This window comes from Passer domesticus, chromosome 18 (genome assembly GCF_036417665.1).
Source record: "Passer domesticus isolate bPasDom1 chromosome 18, bPasDom1.hap1, whole genome shotgun sequence".
Classification (NCBI taxonomy): domain Eukaryota; kingdom Metazoa; phylum Chordata; class Aves; order Passeriformes; family Passeridae; genus Passer; species Passer domesticus.
In genome coordinates, this window is record NC_087491.1 from 12,342,066 (window position 1) to 12,365,195 (window position 23,130).

Sequence of the window (23,130 nt, forward strand, 5' to 3'; positions counted from 1 at the left end):
GGCTGGTTTGTTTGTGGTGGTTTTGCCTCCTTCCTGGCCCCGCTGCCCAGGCTGGCGTCCTGCTCTCCCCAGGGTGCCAGCCCAGTGCTGCGCTGTCTCGGGGCTGAGCTGAGCTGGGGGTGGCCGCTCTTTGGGTGGGCAGGGTGTGCAGAGGGCAGGTGACATCCCGGCCAGAGCTTGCCCGTGGCTGCAGTCTGTTGGCACCCACTGAGGGCGCACCAAACCTCAGTCCTAGTTCCACCCCAGGAGCTGCCTCCGCCTGGATCCCCTGCAGCTCAGCTCTCTGGGCACTGCCAGGCTGCAGGAGCAGGGGCTTGGCAGAGGGCTCTGCTCGGGACACGGTGCCCAGCCGTGCCAGCACCCCCAGGGCATCCCGGGGAGCAGAAGGCTCAGTGCCACAGCCCTCATCCTGTGCCTCACCCATTTGCTGCCCATGCTGGGACAGGTTTGGTGGGAGAACGCTGGTGCCACCAGGGCCTCTGGTCAGTCTCCAGGAGCGCAGGGCGGCGCGGGGATGTGGTGTGACGTGGGGACACAGGTGCCAAGGCTGACGACCCCGAGCAGCTGTGGGAAAGGGCTGGGCAGCGGGCGGGGGCCGGAGGGAAGGGAGGGGAGCCCGGGCCTTGGCGGTGCCGCCGCTGACTCACTCACCAGTGGAAACAGAAATCTTTCCCAGGCTTACACCACCAGCTCACAGCACCCTGGCCTCGCCGTGGCAGCCCCTCGGGCTGGCAGGGTACACCTGCAGACACACCTTCCCTGGCAGCTCCCATGGCACGGCATGGCACGGCACGGGGGCTCTCATGGCGGGCTCTGCTCAGCCTGATGCAGGGCCCTTCTCCATCTGCCTCAGGACACACAGCCAGGCTGGCTGGGAGCCAGCAGCCCCCAGCCCTGGCAGCCCCAGGGCCACCTTTGCCCCCGGCCGGCGGGAGCTGAGCCCTGCGGCGCTGTGTGCACACACTGCCCGCATTCATGGAGCAGCAGGACCAGGGCAGCGCGGGGCAAGTCCTCCCCCAGGCTGCCAACAAAACGGGCATTCAGGGCCGGGCGCGGGCGGCTGCCCTGGGCAGACCTAGGCCATCTGCGAGGCCAGCAGGACGCGGCATTCCCTGCCAGGCCTCACAGCCTGGGGCTGGGGGTCACAGATGCACCAGACGCGCTGCTCGCACGCAGGGCCAGCCCTTCCAGCATCCACGTGCTGGGCATGGCACAGCCGGGGGCACTGGGAGTGCCCAGGTGGTCGCTCCCGAGCTCCCTGCACTTGGCATGTCCCTCCATGTCCCACTGTGAGCAGAAAGCAGGGTCAGCCCTGTGGCAGCGCTCAGGGCAGCAGCCAAGGACTGTCCTGAAGGAGGAGGTGACAGGAGCAGTGACAGGAGCAATGCCAGGAGCGTTAGGAGACCTGGGGACTGTGTCCATTGCAGCAAACACCAGCCAAGGGAGGTGGGTCCTCGGCTTTCCTCAGCAATATTTGGTTTACAGTTGGACTCAATCATGAGGGTGTTTTCCATCCTGAAGGACTCTGATTACACAGCTCACATCTGCCTCTGCCCCTGCAGCCCCTCCTCCCCCAGCCCCCAGATGCAGAATGGGTCCAGGAGTGGGTGCTGCCAGCTCCCACTGACACCATCCGCCCCGGGCCGGTCCCGCTGTGCTGGGCAGAAACATCTGGTCCTGTTGGGAGCGTTCCAGGGCTCGGGGCCAGGGCTCCCTCTGCAGCAGCACCAGCCCTGGGCCGTGCCCTGCAGCCAGCCAGCAGCTGCTCCTCCGTCCTCATCCCCACCCGGGAAATTATTTATTTGTTGAGGAACGTCTTTTCCCAGGAAACCTCTGCAGTGCTGAGGGACATCTTCAGTTACAAGGAGCAAATAAACAGTTTGAGTTTCCGAGCTCTGAGCTCTGCAAACGCCAGTGTAAAGCCAGGGCTGGTGTCTGCAGCTGTGGGGGTCAGCGCTGCAGCAGGGCAGGGTCCCACACTGACCCACAGCCAGGCAGCAGAGGGGGACAGGGGCCACTGGGGCAGCATGGGCACTCTCTGGGGCTGGCTCCTAAAGAGAGAACCAGCACAGACCACCAGAGACCCCAGCCAGGACAGGCTCTGCCTTGCTCTCATGGCAGGAACAAGTGTTCTCCACCTGTGCCCTGAAGGAAGCTCATCACTTCACCTCTGTGTCCTCTCAATCACTCTGTTGTTCCTGGTCACTTAAAGGGCTGCTTGTCTGCAGGATGTCTCCTGTGACAGGACAGGGCAGTTCTGAAGGAAGGGCCAGACTGGTTGGTTCTGTCACAGAGCTGTGGGTGGATGGAGTAATTCAGCCCCAGGATTTAGTGCACTGCCAGAAACATGCTCACTCCTCAAATGGCTGCTGTGGGCTGTGCACAACCTGAAGCCTGAGCTGTTCTCCAGTACTGCCTCCCACTTCAGCATGGGGATGGCTCCTGATGTTCAGTGCCTGCTCAGTTGGGGTTTTCCCTGTTTTTGTGTTTCCCACCCTCTTGACTGGCATGGCAATGATCTGTACTGATTATTGGATCCTTGAGACAGCAGATCCTCTCTCAGCAGTGCAGCTGCTCCTGTGGTTGGGGTGGAAGGTGCCACCTGGAGCCACCCTGACATTGTCACCATCTCTGCAGTGCAGAGTTCAGGCCGTGTTTGCTTTGCTGTTGTCAGGAAGGCTGGCAGAGCTGCCAGGCTCCCCTCAGCCACAATGCTGGAGCAGCACAGGGCACACAGCTCTCCAAAGAGCAGCCCAAAGGCAGCCAGGCAGGATCTGGCAGCAGCCACCTGCCCCAGCCTGCCCCTGCCTCTCTGGCACCAGGCTCCTGGGATGGGAGTGAGCAGATCTGGGATCCTCACGGGGGTGCTCCTGCTCCCCTGGAGCAGCTCTGCCAGCCCCAGCAGGACACCCAGACAGACACACAGCCCTGTGACCCTGCCTGGGAGCAGAGCCCAGCCCAGGAGCCGTTCCCACACGCAGCTCGCCTGGCCCAGCACTGTGCCAGCCCGGCTCCTCTCGCTGCCAGGCACGTCCCATCCACCCTGCTCCAAACGGGACAAAGCCACACACAGCCCAGGTGACATCACAGCACAGCCACCCCTCGCAATGCCGCCATGTAGGGGAAATTCTCTGCACTGCACGGGACTAGGCCTCCCTGGATAAAACTAGCTGGAGGCTTAAGAATCCTTAATTGAGGGAGCAGAATTAAGATCGTTTTCCTAAACAGAATCTGGATCCAATCTAGGAACTCCCTAATGGATAGGGAGTTTTTTATGTTCGAGTGCATTGGCTGCACTAATAGAAACCATGAGTGCTGCAGCCCTCACGCTCCAGCAGCACTGTGGAACTCTTCCTCACAATCAGGACCAAAAAAGGCTTTTGGAACTGCAGCTCCATCCCTGAGTCCCAAAGTACTCCATGGGGGACAAAGACAAACCATTTAACCCGTGCTGTGCTTTGCAGGTATAAAGAAGTGTGGAATTGTGAGGCCAGGGATGCCCTGGGAGCTCAGACCTTTTTCACACCCTGAGCTCTCCTGCCCTCAGCAGCACCCACACCCACACCGAGAACACCTGGTCTGACACCATCCCCTGCCCCAGGGGGCTCTTGGGAGCGGCCCAGGGATCTGAACCCAGTGCTGACAAGTTTCCATGATGCCCCATAAAATCCCTCAACTAATTAACTTCTTTCTAGTAACCCTTCAACACTGGCACAAGATAAAATTTTAAACTGTCAAATACTTCTTGCAGGTTTGGACGAACCAGCCTCACAGACCTGTACCCACCCACTGCCTGTTCCTCAGAGGAAAATAAACTGCCAGGTCCGTATCTCCATTAGCAGTTGCAGTTCTAACACTTGGTGTGAACCCTCCCATTTCCCTCCATGAAGCTGATGGGTTTTTGGGCTCTTTACCCACCACCCCCAAAGAAACCAGCAGTGACACTTTCAATCCAAACTGCATTTAATGAGCCAGGCCAGCCCTGGTGCAGCTGGCTCAGGGCTATGCCTTGATGGCGAATTTCCTGGCCGGGTACAATCGCTCCTTCCTCTGCTGCTTCTTGGTCTTGAGGTTCTCCTCGTGCTTGTTGAGCCTGCGCCGCATGGCCCGCGTCTTCTTGGGCCGCAGGTCCAGGGGCTTGTACTTCTTGCCCTGTTTGCAAAGACACCAGCAGCTGAGCTCCTGCCCCAGCCCCTTTCCCTGGGACTATCACTGCAGAGCTCAGGAGACTCCTCCCCACACCAGTGGATTGGGACTTCTGTAGCAGCTCTCACTCAGGTTTAAGTAAGGCCGAATCTTACAAGCCCCACTTATCCAGCATCTCTTGAAACAGTATTTTTTCCCCACCCAATATGATCTAATTCAAACTCCAGGAAGTGATATTCTAATAATTACAGAACCATATAGAATTAAAGAATTCTTGGTCACCTGCGAGATGAATAAATTGAAAGTAAGAGTATCTGCATTTCTGCAAACCCACTTCTGCATCCCAGCGAGTCCACCCCACCCCACAGAAGGGATGCTCCTGCAAAAGCAGACTCACACCAAGCTTGCAGAACTCTTGCACTAATAAAAAAAAAGCTAAAAAGCAACCATGAGCAGAGAACTTTAAACTGAACATAAATTAGTTTTTCATTGAGTTTTAAGCTTTTAAGTAGCAATCCTTCCCACGAACTTAGTCACTGTGAATGGCAAGAGTGTAAAGGAAAAGGGCTGTCCTTACCTTGTAGAACTTCCTCAAGTTCTCCTTCTGGGTCTGGTTGATGACAGTCAACACTCTGGCAATGGATTTGCGCACCACGCGGCTGCGGGTGGGAAAGAGAGGGGTGTGAGCACAGCCTGCAGGGACCGACCCGGGGTACGGAGCCCGTGTGCCCCGGACCCCTCACACTGCACCCCGCTACAGCCAGCGCCGGCAGCGCCCGCCTCAGCGGCTCCGAGCAGCGGCACTCCCCGGCCCGCGGGCCTGCCGAGCCGTGCCGCTCTTCCAGCGGGTTTTCGGGTTTGTTTTCACCGCGCACCGCCAGCACAGCCTGCGACCGCAGCCCCCGGGCACGGCACACGCGGGGCCCGCCGGCCCTGCTCCGCTCCCCGGCCCTGCCCCGCTGCCCGGCCCCACTCACATCTTGGACAGCTTGGACGCGGCCCCGCCGGTCACTTTGGCCACGCGCAGCTGCGACAGCTCCACCTTCAGGTCCTCCAGCTGCTTCAGCAGCTCCTCCTTCTTCTTCCCGCGCAGGTCTCGGGCCTTGATCTTGGCCTGCGATCGGCGGACAGGCCGTCAGTGCCCCCGCCCGAGCCCCGGGCCCGCATCCCGCCCACCCTCAGCCCCCGCGGCGCCGAGATGCGGGCCCGGGGGGGATCCCCGGGTGCCGTTCCCGCGGGATGCCGGCGGATCCCCGGGTGCGGATCCCCGGGTGCCGCTCCCGCGGGATGCCGGCGGATCCCCGTGCCATTCCCCCTGGATGCCGGCGGATCCCGGTGCCGTTCCCCCGCGATGCCGGCGGATTCCCGGCGCGCGGCCCAGCTCTCTCACCATGGCGGGCGGCGCGGGGCGGAAAGGCGGAAGCGGCGCAGGGAGAGGGGCGGTGCTGCGGAAGGACCGTACCAAGGCGCGCTGGGCGGGGGAGGAGCCGCGCCCCCCGCGGGTGGTGCGGCCGCGGCGCTGACAGGCAGGGCGGGCGGCTCGGCCGGCCCCGGGCGCTGGGGCCGCAGCCCCGCGGGAGCCGCTCGCCGCTGCGGCGGCCGCCCCCGCTCTCTGTCCGCCGCCGGAGCCCGGGCAGGGCGCAGCCGGTGTTCTCGCGCTGGCCGAGGTGCGGCACTCTTACACCGGCAGTGATGGGGACGTGATGGCGGGTGGGGCGGGAGCGGCACCGCGGAGCAGGGGCAGGGCCGTGTGCGCAGGCGGCCGCGCGGGACGGACGGACGGACAGACAGACAGACGGGCTGGTCTCGCTCCCCGCGGCGCCGCCGCCGTATCCAAGCAGCCGCCGCGCCTCACCGGCAGCGCGCGGCGGGGCGGAGCCTCTCGATTGACGGCCGGCGCAGCCAATCAGAGCGCCTTCTCGCCGTTAGTCTGGGCGCGCGGCCAATAGGAGCGCACGGGGGCGGGGCTGGCCGGCGCGGACCGGCGCGAGGCGGCAGCCGCGCTCCCCGAACCTCGGCGGCGCTGCGGCCGCGCCCGGACCGGGACCGTGCTCGGGACCGGCGGGTGCGGACGGTGAGCGGGACCGCCCGGCAGCGCCTGCCCCGCTCCGGCCCGGCCTCCAGGTGCGGGGGGCGGAGCGGCGGCGCGGGCGGACGCGGGCGGGGCGGCGGCGGGGGCGGGCGGGAGCGGCGGCGGCTGCGGGCGCCTCGGGGCAGGCCCGGCGGCGGCGCGCCCCTCACCGCGGTCTCGCCCCCGCAGAGCTCCGGGCCCGGCGGAGGAGCCCCGCCGCGCGTGGGAGCCCAGGTAAGGCGGCAGGTGCGGGCGGGGGCCCCGGAGCATCCCCCGGCGGCGCGGCGGGTCCGTGCCCGGTGCCGCGGTGAGGGGCGGCGCGGGCGGCAGCTGCCGCGGCCCGGCGGTGGCGGCACGGCGCCGTGCTCGCCGCTGTCTTTGCCGCTAACGGAGGCGAGGAGCACGATGTGACACGTCTAACGCTTAGGCCTGGGCTGGCAGCGACCCCCTCCTTATGAACTTCTCCGTTGCTCGCGCTGCCTTCCCGCCCGCGGCGGGCGAGGCTCTCGGTGTGGAGCGGCCGAGAGTGTCGGTGTGGAGCGGCCGCGGCTCTCGGTGTGCAGCAGTCCAGGCTCTCGGTGTGCAGCAGTCCAGGCTCTCGGTGTGGAGCGGCCGCGGTTCTCGGTGTGGAGCGGCCGCGGTTCTCGGTGTGGAGCAGCCCGGGCTCTCGGTGTGGAGCGGCCGCGGCTCTCGGTGTACAGCAGTCCAGGCTCTCGGTGTGGAGCAGCCCGGGCTCTCGGTGTGGAGCAGCCCGGGCTCTCGGTGTGGAGCGGCCGCGGTTCTCGGTGTGCAGCAGTCCAGGCTCTCGGTGTGGAGCAGCCCGGGCTCTCGGTGTGCAGCAGCCCGGGCTGTCGGTGTGGAGCGGCCGAGGCTCTCGGTGTGGAGCAGCCCGGGCTCTCGGTGTGCAGCAGCCCGGGCTCTCGGTGTGGAGCGGCCGCGGTTCTCGGTGTGGAGCGGCCGCGGTTCTCGGTGTGGAGCGGCCCAGGCTCTCGGTGTGCAGCAGCCCGGGCTCTCGGTGTGGAGCGGCCGCGGTTCTCGGTGTGCAGCAGCCCGGGCTCTCGGTGTGCAGCAGCCCGGGCTCTCGGTGTGCAGCAGCCCGGGCTCTCGGTGTGGAGCAGCCCGGGCTGTCGGTGTGCAGCAGCCCGGGCTCTCGGTGTGCAGCAGCCCGGGCTCTCGGTGTGCAGCAGCCCGGGCTCTCGGTGTGGAGCGGCCCGGGCTCTCGGTGTGGAGCAGCCCGGGCTCTCGGTGTGCAGCAGCCCGGGCTCTCGGTGTGCAGCAGCCGCTGACAGGTAGCGGCGTTCGGCACCAGCGGACCAGCCCGCTGGGGTGGAACGCTGCAGGATTTTACGGGAGCAGTCTGTGCAGTGCTGGGTACCCAAGCTGCCGGTTTGGTGGCATCGTCATGGGTTTGTTGTGCTTTTGAACTTCCGTCGCAGCGGTTCCCTTGTCACCAATTTTTATTTGGTTTTGTACAGAGAGGTGTCTTGGACAATGGGTGACATGAGATGCCCTTGGGGACAGAAGCTGGATGGTTGTTATGTTGTGTCATCCCCTCAAATTTCTTGCCTTATAAAAATATTCATTACCTGTTAAAACATTCAGAATCAAGACTGCAGGTTTTCAGCGCTAGATCTAATCTCCCACCACAGAACAGGACCTGTTTTCACCAGTGTCTGAGTTCCACAGCTGTCATTTAATAACCAGACTCCAGCCTTCTGTGCTTTAGCTCTGTCTGGGCCAAGCATTTCTAGTCCTCCAACCTGCAAAATGGACCCTTTAATATAAAAAAAAATCTGGATTTTGCACGAGCTATCCAAACACAACCTGTAATTTATGGCATCTTGTCCAGCTAATGCAAAGCAGCGCTGTGGGACCATATGAAGACTAAAATGTGAGTGAGATTCCCAGAATGTGTGTGCTTCCCTCCGCTCCTGCGGGCAGCAGGACTGCTCTGGTGGTAGCAGGCTTTGCAAATCGTAGAAAATCATCCTGATGTGGGTCTTGCTGTGGGATCTGCAGGTGCAGTTCCTGCCTGGGGTCTCCTCACCCCGCCTGACCCCGTGGTGAGGTGGTTGTGCTGTCCCTGGCGTGGTGGAGGAGGCACTTTGGGAGCCAGGCGCCCTGCTGGGGATCGTATGTGTAGAAAAAAGAGGCTTCATTTTCAGATCAGATTAATACAGTCTCATTCAAGATGTTTGGATGAATTGGACCACGATGTATGTTAAATGAAAGAGTGAGTCACTTCAGCATGAGCAGAGAGCGTTATTCTCCCGTCATCCTGGGCTGCCAGAGCAATACAGACAGTCACCAATGTGGTGGCCAGGTCCTTCAGTGGAGGAAATAGAAAATCCATTCACAGAAACTATATGGAGAGAGGGAATATTTTGTTGTTCTACAGAGGAGAATGCGATCATTGTTCTGTCTTGAAATGTAGCTACAGTACACTATCAACATTCGGTTGGCAGTCCGTGTCCCTTCCAAACCAGGGAATATTTTATCACAATGATGTCTAGTTGGGCTTTGCTCTGTGTGTAAGAATGATACCGTGTTCTGTGCTCTTTGGAGAAAGTCGATCTACAAGTGATAAAGATGCTGGAAGTGCATTCCTGCAGGAGGAACATGCAGCTCATTGTTAATGATTCCTGTGTCCCTGTTTGATTTTGTGGAGGGAAGTCGTACAAACGCAGCGCAGCGATTCAAAACGTCGAGAAGCTTCTGGCCCGAGTGGCCGTGCGTGGGGAGCGGGTGGTGGTGCAGGGCAGGCTTTGGGGCGGTGGGAGCTGCAGCTCCCCGCGGCTGCTGCTCTGTCACATGATGCTCTGCACGGTGCCCTGCTCGCGCTGCAGCTGCCTCGCCGCCCTGTGCCACTGGCATCTCCCCTCTTCTTGCACTGCTTTCATTCTGGTTTGGCTCTCTTGGCGTTAAATGGAGCTGCTGCTGATGTGTGCTGCGGCACAGATGGGCAATGGGAATTCATTGGGTTATCTGGACACGTTACTTTGTTGGCTTATCTTTTATTCTGCTTGGTGTGCTTTGGGTAAGGAGGGGAGATCTCTGGTGTGAAAGTCTGTTCTGGTGTTACTGCCTGAAGAGCTGCAATGGAGCTGATATTAAACAAAAACCTCCAACACCCCCACTAGTCCCCTAAAGAACAGTACAGCTATTGGATTCTGACCATAAAACCTGGATATTGATGTCTTTTTGCACAGAACTTTACACAGTTCTCATTTTTTCATAAAAATGACTGCTTCAGTTGGAGCAATCTTGGGAGAAGAACAACCAAGACCTGTATATGCAGATTTTATAATAATTTTGTTTGGTGTTCTTGCATAAGAGTGTTCTGAGGCTTGGCTTTTATAGCTAAGGTGCACAGTTGAAGCACAAAAGCTCTGTTCAAGATAGGTAATTTTTAAACAGGCTGGAAACAGAGGTATGGTATGGAGCATGTGTTACAGCAAGAGGAGATGGTTCATAAGGAGTGGACCAAGTTGTGTGTGGGAGCTGCACTGAGGGTCAAATGGAGGTCTGGTTCTGTAAAGTATGTAAGGAAGTTGCCAACACAAATATTACCTTGCAGCTTACATGTGCTGAGAGAACGCAGCACAGCCCTGCTGCAGGGATGGAGCAGAGCAACCATCAATCTGGCTCCCTGAGGATGGCAGTCAGGAAAGGAAGTGTGTGGTGCCAGAAAGCCTGGATGGAACTGCAGGTTTAGAGGACTTGTTGTTTGAAGTATTTTTAATTATTGCTATTAATATAATGGAACACAGACTGGAAGCTGAGGTTTTGAAATATAATTAAAGCAGAAGGCAGCAGAGGGATTTCTCTGCTGTGAGGCAGAGGCACGGCTCAGGAGCAGTACCTGCTCAGGGAGGTGAATTCCCAGAGTGGCAGTGCTCTCCATGCAATTCCCCAGCGTGCTGGCAGCTCCCACCAGACACTGGCTTGGAGGGAAGAAGTGAACCGAAGGGATCAGAAAGCTTTCCCAAGCTTGTCCTGCACTCCCTTTTGTTGGAATACGGTTCCAGTTGGAAGGCAGCCACTGGCACCTTGGCGAGGATGGGAGCAGGCTGCAGAGTGTGACGATAGCTGCCCTCCGGATCGGGCGCTGGCCTCAGCTGCCATTTGGGCCAGCCAGTAAATCATTTGGCTCGCTGGGAGGAAGCCTCTCCACCCCACTGCTGTACAACGCAGCTCCTGTTAGCTGTTTCATTTCAAATTAATGAGTGTGCATAAAAGAGTTAAAACATCAGTTGTTGTCAGAGGAAAGAAGGAAAAATCTTTGTTGTAACTGGGATGCTTTTCAGGAACTTGGCTGCTGGGAAGGCGAGAGGCATGTGCTTTTCCACCCTGCTTTAGGTGATGGCTTAGTTCAAGGGGGCCCAGATTTGGCTCAGTCAACAGTTGTGTTGGCGTCTTGCCATCAAATGTGCATAAAATGGAGCTGACTGCAATTCCCTCCTCACTCTAACATGGAGGGGCAGCCGGAGGGACCCGAGGCTGCTGTGCCGTGCCGCGGGCTGGCTCTGAGGGTTACCCTGGCATGTGCAGTCCCTGCAGCACGAGCTGTTGCATTGCGACTGGGTCGCTGCTTTCGAGTCCCTGCGTTGTATTTTGGTGTCTTGTCATAACCAATGCCTTTCAGCCCTTGTTGTGCCTGTGCTCCCAAAATCTCTCTCCTTTCTCACAGTGGCTCATGTGCTTTTCCAGATGTAGGAGGTTCGTCTCCCATTTGCAGACTCTTCCTATGATTCTGTGGCTTATGCGCGTTGCCACAAAATCGAGATAAAACACAACTGGCATTTTAGCTGCTCCAAGAACATTGTGTGTAAATAAACCACTAAATAGTTCAGCCTGCGAAATGTAAATACACACAGCTCACTGCCACAGCTGATGGTGTTTTTCTGTCTCCCTTCTACCCTCCCACCCCTGCCAAGAGTGGGCCAGCCTGATGGGTTTTTTTTCTCTTGCTCTTTCATACAAAGCAAATGACTGCTAAGTACCATGTAGGTGGTATGCAGGCACCACGACAGATTCATGATTTGAATTTGATGAAAAGAAACACTTATGTCCTCTTCCACATTGCTTCTGCACCATCTTCTGGAGATTCCTAGACTCTGATGACCCAGAAATTCTTCTTTGGTCTGACTTTGAGCTTGAGCCTGTTTTTAATAGCAAACCAGTGAAGTCAGTGGAAGAGCAGAGGCCCAACTGTGATGACATTTTTAGCCTGTGCCCTTTGTTCATCCTATATACAAAAGGTCGTGAACTGCAGTGAAAGAGGGATCACAGAGGGCGCAGAGCAGACAAAGCTGGAACAAATTGTCAGTGGCAGAAACATAAAGAAGAGAAGCGAAAGTTTTGTGTTCCGAAGGCGCCTGAAGGCCACGTGCATCCCATGGTGAGATCATGTCTCTTGTGTTCAAAGTGAGTCCGCCCAGGGTGAGTTCAGAGGAGTCTGCTGCTGAGGTGTGGCTTCCATGATCTCAGTGGAGGAGGCAGGAAGGGACTACACGGTTTCCATGGCATGATGTTAATGAGCACCTCCGCGTGTTTCTGAGAGGAAGGATGCCAAACTGCAGTTCTGCATACAGACAGGTGTGCTTCTGAGCAATAAAAGGATTTTTAAATACGTCTGAAACATACAAAAAAGCCTGATTCTACAGGTGAAGCACTTGAAGTTAAAATAATGGGATTGACATTGCATGTTGTATTTTCGCCTCATTTGACTCAGAATGGAGTTGAATTTGTAGTGTTGCCTATTTTCCTACAGGAAGTCATGCAACTGTTCCTGATGAGATTTCCCAGGTAATGCAGAGGTGGCAGCTCCCCTTAACTCTGAGCTCTCCTTGTGAGGCTGTTTGCAGATCTTCTCATCCTCTGATGTTCTGAGGAAGGAATTATGCATTCATGTGAGGGTAGTAAACTTTCAGTTTGCAGTAATAGAATTTGTGTAACTTGTATAACAGCGCTTGTGTAACTGAGTGCCTGCTCTCTGCCACTTCCACTGGCCACAGCAGAGTGCAGCTGGGGAATGTGCCTGCGTGGGTTTATCTTGTTTTCTTATTTATCCTCTGCCTGCTCCTTTCCCTTTTTTAGGAATGCAATTGCACGGTCAGGCTTCCTCTTTTTTCTTCTTCTCCAAGCAGCTTTTCAGTCCCTTTTCTGATGTAACTGTTGTTGTTCTAGGGGGAGAGGTCCTGAAGATTATCTAGTGAGTAGTTTTCACAAAATTCAAAAGAAGTTGAAGTAATGTGTTTAGTGCATTTATTAAAGGGAAGGACAGACAGAAGAAAGTTGTTGTGTTGTAGGAAGCATCTGGCCAGCCCCTCAGAATGAGTGGAGCCCCAGGGCAGTGGCAGCTTGCCCTGTGCTGGGGAGAGCTGGATTTATTGGGATGCAAAGGGAAGGATCAATCCAGGTCGATGTGGGACCAGGCTCCCTGTCCCTGTAGGAGCAGCTGCTGGCCCTGACTGCTCGTGCACAGGAGTGTGGGTGTGTTCATACACAGGCTCACTGGAGTTTGTGTCTTTTTATTATTTTATTTAAATGACTTCGTCTTGCCTAATCTTTAGAGGTAGCAGTATTTTTGCGAGTTAGCTCTAAAAATGTGTACTTTAGTAGGAAAACCAGTTTCTTGGAGAATTTCCAGTAGGAGGTAGTTGCTAGACCTAGTTACATTTGCAGGTGATTTTGTCAGCCACGCTGTAATTTGTATATGAAGTCAGTAATTCATTTCTCCTTAGTGCCCTTTGAAGTAAACAAACATCCAGGCAGAGAGGACCTGATTTAACCAACATTATCAGTTCAGTACAACAGCTGCTTGTTTCTGTTCCTTAAGCTCAAGTTGCTTATCCTTGTGGCATTGAGACAAAAGTGTCCCCAAAGCCCAGGCTGTGTCCTTTTCCACGTGCACGTCCACAGAGCCCTGAGCAGAGCTGGCACACAAACGCTGGGCTTGCTCCCTGAGCTGGCCCTGGGCACTGCTGTCCCCGGGGACTGAGCCGTGCCAGGAGCTCAGGTGTGGGCTCAGCCTGCTCCCAGATGCCTCCTGCAGCATCCAACTGCTGCTGGAATAGGAGCTGGATGTGTCTGCAAGAGCTGCAGCCACTGCAGTGCAGACGTGCCCTGAGGTGAGCAGTGGTTGGGGTGAGGAATGTCTGTGCTTGCTTCCAAATTTTACTAAAAACCTTGGAATCGTAAAGAAATCTTTCCCCCCGCCTACATTTTGTGAAGAAATGGTTTGATGTATAACTGCTCATTGCCATTCCCTCTGGATTCCTGACTCCAGCAGGCTGTGAGGTTTTCAGTGCCTGTCTGGGGGAATTGCTAATTATTTATTTCAGCGTTTTTTGGGCAGAACCGAGTGGTGTCTTGGGAACTTCAGGGCAGTGGCTCTTGATGGAGAGTTAGGTATTCTGGCAAGAGGAATGAATTTGGTTTCTAATGCATTTTGTGTTGTCTGAGGCTCTGTCAGGACTAGCACTCTGAGCAGATCACATGGAAACACACAGATGGTTTTCCCAAAACGTGCAGTATAGCATTGAAAGAAAACATGAGACATGAGTGTGCCAGCCTGCAGAAGAAAAGGACAGGCAAATAGGGAGCCAAGGTAGGCATCCTGCTTGGTGAAGGTAAGATTGGCTGGGTTTTGACAGAGTTTTGAGACATGATGGTTCCAGGCTTTGTGTATGGACAATCAGGAGGTTAGTTTTATCTGTGTTGGTAATTTGCAGATAAGAAATAGATACCAGCTGGGCGTCTGGCTTTGTGTCACCTCCCCTTTTGGCAGTGATGCTGTGGGAGATGTGTCAGGATGAAAAGTGGAAAGAGAGCTGGTCGCTGACTCAAGGTTTGACAGCTTTAAAATCCTGATAGACTGGAATGTGTTTTCCACCATTGGTTTCTGTAGAGAGCAGTTCTAGGAACATCTTAGTTAGGGAAAATCCTGTATCAACAGGATAGATGAACAAAGAGTGTTTGCTTTTGGTTTTTGGTTACTACTTGTCCCTCTAAGCAGGGAGTGGGAAGCATTTGAAAACCAGTCAAGGTTCTATAACGGAGAAGAAGCGATGGCCTAAAAAAGGCTGTTGAGTTGTACATGTGCTCTGTCAGGAGGTCAAGGTGCTACATCCAGGACACTGCTCCTGGTTCTACCTGTGCTCACAGATGAGCTGACAGACCCCTGACATCCTGCTGTGCCCTCAGCTTACCCCAAGGCTGCACCTTCACTGTGTGGGGTTTGCTGTGTGGGGAGTGTGACCCTCCCCTTCCAGCAGGCAGCTCACAGTGATCCTGGCTATGTAGCAAATCCAAGAGGATGTAATGCACTTATTGAACATATCCGTGCTGGACTTGCATTGTCAGCTTGATTTCCCTGACCAGAGCATTCCCTCACGGCTCACAAAGCCTGCCTCGCTTTGCAGGCCTGAATCCCAGGGCAGGGCCAGTGGGGAGTGCATACCATTAACTTCAGCACTCTTTTTCCCTTCCAGCTAAGCCTGGAAAACCTTAGCCAAAAGACAGCAAACCGCAGGGAAGTGGAGACGTGTGTGATGTAAGTGACATCTGACTTTAAAAATACTGGCCAGCACGGTGAAACCTCTGTCCCTGTCCTATATCCCTCCTCCTGCTGCCCTTCAGCTCCAGCTTCAGCTGCCATCCTCTGGGGTGCCTGTGAAGCTCTGCTGCCCTGCGTGCTGCAATGGGATGAATTTGTCAAATCCAGTAATGTATTGCATAAAGCAAACCTGGAATTGTGTGTTCTGAGAGCTTGTAGGGAAGAACCTGGCACACCGAGTGTGGGGCTTGGCGAGCATGGGTTTTCTGCCTTGTATGGCCTGAGGAGTTGGCAAGATCTTTGAGAGAATAATAAGGTCTGCTGGAAGCCACCATTTTCTGACTTATTCTAACAGTCTTTTAAACCAGTGTTTCAGTGTCTGCTTCTGCAGACTCTGGAGAGCATTTTTTTAATGTGTTACTTAAGAAAAATTGTCATGCAAAACAGCCCAACAGTTTCTTTTGCATGAAAGAAAGCAAAAAACATCAGAGAACAAGAAATTAAGTAGGTGATATTCCTAGTGTAGTTGGGCTGTCAAAACTGGGAAAACTGTCTGTCTGCAGACGAGCAGGGCTCCATGTGATAACTTCTAGTGTCAAAGGTCCCCGTTGTGGATGTGCTCCTGGTTGCTTTTTATTTACATTGTTCATTTGGAGCTGAGCAGTCCCTTAGGAAAGGGCCATGTCAGGAGCTGTATTCCTCCCTTTACTGTGCCCACTTGCTGTTCTAATAATAATTCTCCCTCCTGTCTGTACTGCTGCTGCATTACAACACAGTCCTTAGTGCAGGAGCACCTCCTCCTCTCCCGAGCTGCTCCTGATAGTAGCTTTTCCTTTGTACAGCACCAAATACCACCCCCTCCAGAGCATGATAAGCCAAAACCAGTGCATGAAATAACTAATTTTATTTTCCTTCTCTGTCAGCTGGAAAAGCCAGCTTCACATATTTTTCCAGCTTTCCAATACCTTTCACATTGTCAGACTATGGATTTTCTTGTGTATTTTTTATTGATTGCATAAATGGCCTCTTCACAGTGAGTCTGGTGAACTCCTTGCATGTGATAAGTATTTGGTTTTAAAAAACAACCCAAAGCCTAGCTGGTTTTATTTGCCTGTGCCCGGGCTGACACAGTTGTTGGCAGTGGTTGGGCTTGTTGGGTAGTATAACTTAAGGGTGATGTAAAATAAAGTTCACTGCCATGAAATTAAAAGACTGATATCTAGGTTGTATGAAACATACTTTGTAACTTAAGCAAGCTCCTCAATTTTTGCCAATGTGTCTGAAGCTGCTCTGGAGTGCCTGGACTGCCACGGTGGAGCGCAGAACCTACGGGCTCGCTGCAGGATTTGGGTCACCCTTGCTGTGGAGCACACAGGACCTGGGGTATTGTCCCTCCTCCTGAAATCCCTGCATCACCCCCTGGCTGCTTCTGACGTGTGTTTTTTAGGTCTCACTGTTCACTCCAGTCTCATATGTTGGTGCTCTAAGTACTTGGTGTTGTTCTGTGCTGTGTAAATGTGAATGTTGGGAGGTTTTGGGCACAGGCTGGTGCTCACAGTCCTTCTTGCCAGGCTGGCACCCATATTGCAGTTACCTGACAATACAGAGACACTTTTTACCTTTTTCTGGAGCTCTTCAGCAAGTGGTTTGTGCAGTGCCCCCATGGCCTTGCTCTGGTGCTCTGGTGGGCTGTCACGTAGTTGTATAAAAACAAGTCTATGTGGGCTGCATCTCATCTAAACTGGGGAATCATGAGACTGCTTGCTTGGCAGGATGGCCCTCTAACTTACCCCAAAAAGCTGGGTGGAAACTGCCAGTTTCTCCTGTGTTTGTTCAGGAAGCATTTCTGAAGCCTCTTTAGTTATTGTGAAGGATTTTTTGGTGACAGTTGCTGAAAGATGCTTCTGGGTGCTTCCTGATGGCTGGAAAGAGTGAGCTTTGCCATTTCCTGGCTTGGACTGGGACATGTAGGCAATTGTTTGTGCAAATAGCATCCAAACAGAGGTGCTGCACAAATGGAAACCTGTTGCTTACCAGAAACACACCAGAACTGGTGGAGAAGCTGCTGGAAGTAGAAGCTGTGCATGTGCCCAGTTAGAGGTGTGTTTATTTTGCACAAAAATCCTGAGCATGGCAGAGCTGAAGAACCTAGCAGCCATTTCCAGAGATGTTTTGTTGCTGTTTCTGCTGCAAAATCTGTAGCTCATCTTTGTATGCTCAAAAGGATAATTTGATATCTCTGTATGTTTGGAGTAAGATTTTTAAAAGCTGCTCTGCCTCTGTAAGCTTTCATATTCCCTTACTTACTCAATACTACAATTATCTACATTATATCTTAGCTTTTTGTTCAGGTGATTATTCTATAATATAACATTTTACTTGTATGAAGAATAAAAACGGATCTGCAGGTATCTTTGTGGGCAGTGCAAGCCATGGAATTAAACAGTCATGAGAATGCAGAGTGGAAGGATGGTAGAGTACTTTTTAGCATTCTGGCTAAATTTGCCTTTTTTAGCAATAGGAGCCATTGAGCTACAGTTTTCAGCAGTTACAGAAGAAAATGAAATGTAAAGAGAACTGAGGCTGGTCTCTAAATACAGCTGCAGGATAAATACCTTTGCAAAGGAGAGGATTTCTTTGTCCAAGTGTGAAACCCAAGTGCTGTTTGTGCTACAGTCCTTTCATTGTCAGTTTTGTGTTTGTGAAGACAGTCCTCAGAGTTATTTTATTTTGTGACTATTGTACCACTGTTACTTTTAATTTTGCTCTGTTAACCAGTGCATTGTGCAGTAATTGGTCCCATGCCTTGATTCTCAGCTGTTTTTTTAATGAGTCTTGAGGAGAGTAACCTGTGGAGAACTGCATGCTCTGTGTTACATCCCCATGGAGCTGAACATGCATCCCAGTCTGGATGAGTTCATAGCAGCCGTTGATTTTTGAGTAATATGGCTGTTTTTATCTTCATAGGACTGAGCTTGCCCTAAAAGAAACCATGTCATCAGGGGGAGCTGAAGATGATATTCCTCAAGCAGAGAGAAAAACGGTGACAGACTTTTGCTACTTATTGGATAAATCTAAGCAGCTCTTCAATGGCTTAAGGTTAGTGGATTTTTGACAGTATTCCTTCAGAAAAGCCTCGGAACACACACTGCAGTATGTGATGCTGAAGTCAGTTGTACAGTGAACATTTCAAACCCAAACCCAGGATGTTTGTTCAGGAGAGAATAATGCACCTCTGTATGGGTACTTTTGGACCGTGTATGGAAGAATGTTTGTAGGAGCAGAGGTTCCAGTTAATAGTAAATAGAATTTGGAAATCCCATTGAATTGATGTGGTTATTGCTGAAATGGTGTGTTTGAGGGCCACAGTTAAGGATTAGGTGTGACTGTGTGCAGTCCACAGCATGCAAATGCAAAGCACTACTGTCTCCATGGAAAAAGAAAGGAATGAGGAGGATTTTTCTGGGTGGGAGGAAAGGAGGAGAGGGAATATCTTTGGGGAGGAAATTCAGGAAGCGACAAACAGAAACATCAAAACCATACCCTGTATGTGTCTGCTGAAACAAGTGCTTAATCTGAACTGTGGAGAAAGGTAAAATCTACATTTATCTACTAAGCAGCTGCAACAACAGCTGGAAAGTCCAACTGGTTTGTCTGCAGGGGAATACACGTTTGGACAGTAATATGGATATCCTGTTTATGTCAATATATGCTGAGTTAAACAGCATGTATCCAAAGCTGCTTTATTTCTAAGCTTTGCTGTAGAGTCTCTTAAGTAACAGGGGTTTGAGCTTGTATCTGGTTGGCAGTTCAGCCTCTTACTGGTCTCTGAGTAATGCTGTATGTTTGGGCCCTTATAGCTTGCTGTTAGTCAAACACAGATGGTTAGCAAAGATGCTTTTAATTCCTCCGCCCCCCTGCTATTGATAATCCTTTCATGTGCTTTAGAAGTTGATTACCAAATCCAAAACAAACATTTTGTGCTCCAAAATCTGAATGGCAAATGGGCAATAGAGACAAGGAGTTCTTGGTGATTGTGTTTGACCCCCCATGAAAGAAGTCTAAATTAGAGCAAAAGGACTGAGATCTTGAGACCAGGATTTCCAGGACTGTATGTGATGTTACACTGGCTTTCTGGTAGATTTTGCTTGAAATTTTGGCCTGAAATGCACACAGTTCATGTGTGGCTGTGTGCTGCTCCAGTTCAGATCAGAGAGGTGGCAGAGAACCTCCAGCCATTCTGTGCCTCCTTTGCCATGCAGGGAGGGAGTGCTTGTATCAGATTTCGAGATGAGAGATGGAGTTTCTTGGTGTATCCATGGTACTTTTCCAGAAAGAAACCTTCTTGTCCAGCTAAATGAAAATGGAGAATACCTTTGGATGAAGTATGGCAAATAAAAGTAGAGATGGGATTAAGCAGCCAGTTCTGCTGTGTGCAAATAGGAATATTGCAGAACAAGAACCTCTGTCCTTACTGTAACCTGGCACAGTTACTTCTTACACTTGACCACCATTTCACCTCTGAGACCTGTGATTCCCGTGGGCATAATGACAGGATAAAGCAACATTATAATTCTCAGGTATCTGATCTGTTAGTGCTTGTTCTCTGGGGAGTTCACCTGGAAATGTCTTGGCAAGCATCCCAATTCTTAGTCCAGTTGCTTCATAATAAATGCATTTGATTCATGCCTGACACCTTCTGTTTTGAAGATGATGACAGCCTTTGCTGCTGTGTTTTATGTTCTTCTCTTGCCTCTACCACATTTCATAGAAAAGAAGTGATGGGGGAGGGAGAGGAGAGCAATGATTTCCTCCCCAAAACCTCCTCTGGGCACTTCAGCTACAGGGAGCTGAGCCTATAGCTGTGTTGGCAGCTGCTTAGCTGTTGCTGCTGCCAAAAATTGCAAGGGCTCAGCCTGCCACGTCTTTGTTTCAGTAGCATTTCCTTCCTCTCTTCCCAATACAGATGCCAAATACAGCATTTGAGGAAAACATATGATGGTCTGCCAAGGTTGCTGCTCGAAAGTGTACTTTGTGCTCCTGGGACAGCATCTCCTGTGGCCATGCCTGCTAGCATGACCCAGGGGACTGCCCTTCCTGTGTCTCTGCCCTGGGCTATAAGTTAGAATAAACTGCTAATGAAGTATGTTGCAATGGCTCTCTTCTCCCCTTTCCCCACTCCCACTTGCTTTTTTCTTGAAAAAGGCTGGGAAGAGGGAGGCTGTAAGGAAGCAGTTTGTCATGGTGTATTGTCACTGGTATTATTTTCTTTTAAATGTTAAAAAGAGCTTAAATGTGTTCAGTATCACAAAGAAGCCTGAAACTTCAAGGAATTAAAAGACTTTCAGCAACTGTATTTTAGGGAAGTGATTGTCCCTTTGTACTGGTCACTGGTGAGGCAACTGGTCCTGTTCTGGGCCCCTCATGGCAAGAGAGACACTGAGGGGCTGGAGCTGTCCAGGGATGGGAACAGGTCTGGAACACCAGGAGCAGCAGTGGGAGCTGGGGGTCTCAGCATGGAGAAAAGGAGGCTCAGGAGGTACCTTCTGGCTCTGTGCCACAGCATTTCCATTCCACTGCTGCTCAGGTTCTGGGAACAGGAGCCTGTAACTACTACAAACCCATGAACATAAAAGGAAATTGTCTCTTTTTATCACCTGTCAAAACTGTGAATGTCTTTAAAGCTCTGAATGTTAAACTTACAGTTATTGTAGCCTTCCTCTTTGAAGGGTGCTGCTGAGTCTCTGGGACTTTGTCAACATCTTTAATGTCCCTGTGTGACAGCTTCCATGTGGTGCTGGCCAAGCACACCTCAGCACCTTTAACTGGGTTTCAGCCAGTATTATCTGGCAGCATGGCTGAAATGAACTCCTGACAGAGAATTAATTATGAGCACGTAAGTAGTGCTGGTCTTTGTGGAGACAAAGAGTGCAGTAAGAATTGGATAAAATTCTGGACTGTCTGTGAAATTTGTCCACCAGCCACACTAGTGCAGCAGGAGAACCAGTCTTGTGTGCCCAGTGTGAGAAACCCATCATTCTAGAGCATCAGAGTTTGTGTCTTCACATCCCATTTGGAATGTTCTAAAAGCCAAGGAATTGGAAATGGTTTCCACTTGTTGTTGCAGGCTATTGTACTGTCCTAAATCAAATCTCCAGTCCCTCCTCTGCCTGTGGATTCGTTTGGTTGCCCCTTTCTCCCTCCTGTAGTGGTGTTCAGCCAGAGCAGTGCTGAGCCAGCAGCCTGGGCTGGGCACACCCCGCAGGAAAACCTGCTGCCTTTGTCTCTCCTCACTGCTCTGTGTCCTTCTGTAGATCTGGAAGCAGCAAAAAGTCTTGTCATAACACAGGTCTTGAGCTCTCAAGTTGGGTGTATAATTGCTTCTGGGTCGTGTATTCCCTGTCTCCTTTGGTGGGAGCAGCTGTGCTAAAAGCCCACTCTGCAATCAGCCATGGCTTTGGGATTCTTTTGGGCTATTTCTCACCAAATAATGCACGTCCCTGTTCTGTTAAAAAAGCTGCACTAAATGTCCTCCTTTCCTTATGCATCCGTTTTCTCATGGCAACGTCTCTTGGTGCATGGCCAGCAGCATGTGTGGTGTTCAGCACAGAGCAGAGGAGGGATGGCAGGAAGGGCAGCTCTTGTCTGCAGAAAGCTGTAGTGAAACCACAGTAATGTATTGTCATAAATGAAGTTTTATTACAGCCATGTCAGAATACTATCAAAAGAACAAGTGCTACTGTCTGTTTCCATGGAGATCCTTCCCGTTCCCTGGGGAGCCGAGGAATCCGTGGTGTTGTGCAGCTATGCCAGCTGCAATTAGGCAGGCAGGCTGCAGGAGCAATATCCGTGTGGACAGGCAGCAGTGGCTGCAGACAGCAGTGCCAAGCACACGGGCACTGCCCTGGCAGAGCTTCTGAGAGCACCACTCATTCCACACTCACATAATGCAGCGCAGTGAGTCGAGCTGGCCTTGCTGTTCAGGCTGTGTTACAATGTTTGGGCTTGTGGTGAAGGTGGGTGTGTTAATTAGCTCACTGATGAGGGATAGGTGCATGAGCATCATCAGCCCATGCCTGCACCATAACCCTACCTGCCTAATTCTTAGTTTGTGCAGGTACTGGTGTTTGAGTGAAGGGTGTTTTCCTGGGTTAGGGTTCCTCAAGTCAACTTGTTAATTCAGGCATTTTATAAGTTAGTGCCAGGAAACTTTGATTCATATAATTAAAAATTACCCATTTCAATGTTGTTTTGTAATTATATATGTATTTTATATATACTTTACCATTGAATCTTGTAAGTGTGCTAATTAAATTAAATTAAAACTACCTCTTGCTGTGTCAGAGTCTGTGCTGTATCTTGGTTGTGTATTTGGACAGTGCCTTAGCTTCTTTTGTTTAGCTAAAATGTTTACATGTATTACAATGAGTGAAGGTGGTGAATTGTTCCTTGCAGAAAATGCTTTAAATTTGCATGTGTTTGTATCAAGCTGTATTTGAATGAAGATGTTGGTGCCCTGAAGCACATATTTATATTCCTGTTTACCCCTTGCTACACCAACATACGTTGCAAGATTTTGAGCAGCCCATTGCAAGTTTGAAGGGATTTTTTTTTTTGTAAAATCCTGCCCAGATTCCTTGGCATCTTCATGGAATATCAGCACCAAGTACTGGAATGCTTTTCCAGGCTGGTAAGAGCTGTAGCTGGTAAGGGATTCATTTTACTTGTAGTAGCTGAGCTAGGTCCCTTCAAGCTGTGTGGGAAGTACAGTTGGCTGACGAGCAGAAGAATATTAATTTCCTTTCCTACCTCGGGTGCTGTTAAAGCAATTACAGTGAGCAGAAACAGGCCAGAATGCTGCTCTGAAATGGTGTGTACTGTTCTGCTTCTCTGGCTCCTTCAGAGGACATGGCAAGGTTTCCTAAAGGTGGTGCTTGGTCTCTGCCCTCCAGGCTTGGATGTGGAATGTGCTGCTTTTCTGTCTGCTGAAGGTGGTACATGAGCCAGCACAATGATTTGAGAGAGCATTCCTTGTGGAAATCAATCTTGAATCAAATGAAAGAGTATTCTGTCTTAGAAAAGCTGTTCTACATCCACTTACAGAGTTGTGCACCTCCTTTGAATGAGCTGTGGTGTAGGTCTGTAGGGAACGTGGGACTCAGAGGTTTGGTCTGCTCTGTTGCGTTTATTTCAAGGTTCAGGTCACTCCTGGGAGATGGAGGAGTGAGGGTTGAGAGCACAAACGTTTAAAGCCAGAATCCTTAGGAATACATCATAGCTGTGGGGTGGAAATACAGCACAGCATGGAAATGGAGGGGAGGTGGCAGAGCAGAGCTGAACTGGGTTGGCTGAC

At 52.2% G+C, this 23,130-nt stretch overlaps 2 protein-coding genes across 2 annotated transcripts in view; one reads left to right on the forward strand and one right to left on the reverse strand.

The window, feature by feature from the left end:
- Nucleotides 1-3,945: 3,945 nt before the first annotated feature.
- On the reverse strand, nt 3,946-5,813 carry RPL35 (ribosomal protein L35). Its single transcript, XM_064393891.1, has 4 exons — nt 5,537-5,813; nt 5,124-5,260; nt 4,724-4,805; nt 3,946-4,152 (listed from the first exon to the last, which is right to left on the reverse strand). The coding sequence occupies exons 1-4, from the start codon at nt 5,537-5,539 to the stop codon at nt 4,003-4,005; spliced, it is 372 nt and encodes a 123-aa protein (XP_064249961.1). The 5' UTR covers nt 5,540-5,813; the 3' UTR covers nt 3,946-4,002.
- The window catches only part of SCAI (suppressor of cancer cell invasion), a 38,857-nt gene continuing 21,264 nt past the window's right edge, over nt 5,538-23,130 (forward strand). The window contains exons 1-5 of the mRNA XM_064394070.1: nt 5,538-5,651; nt 5,864-6,220; nt 6,407-6,451; nt 16,063-16,160; nt 17,745-17,876. Coding sequence (XP_064250140.1) covers nt 5,538-5,651; nt 5,864-6,220; nt 6,407-6,451; nt 16,063-16,160; nt 17,745-17,876 — 746 coding nt within the window. The remainder of the gene's footprint in view (nt 5,652-5,863; nt 6,221-6,406; nt 6,452-16,062; nt 16,161-17,744; nt 17,877-23,130) is intronic.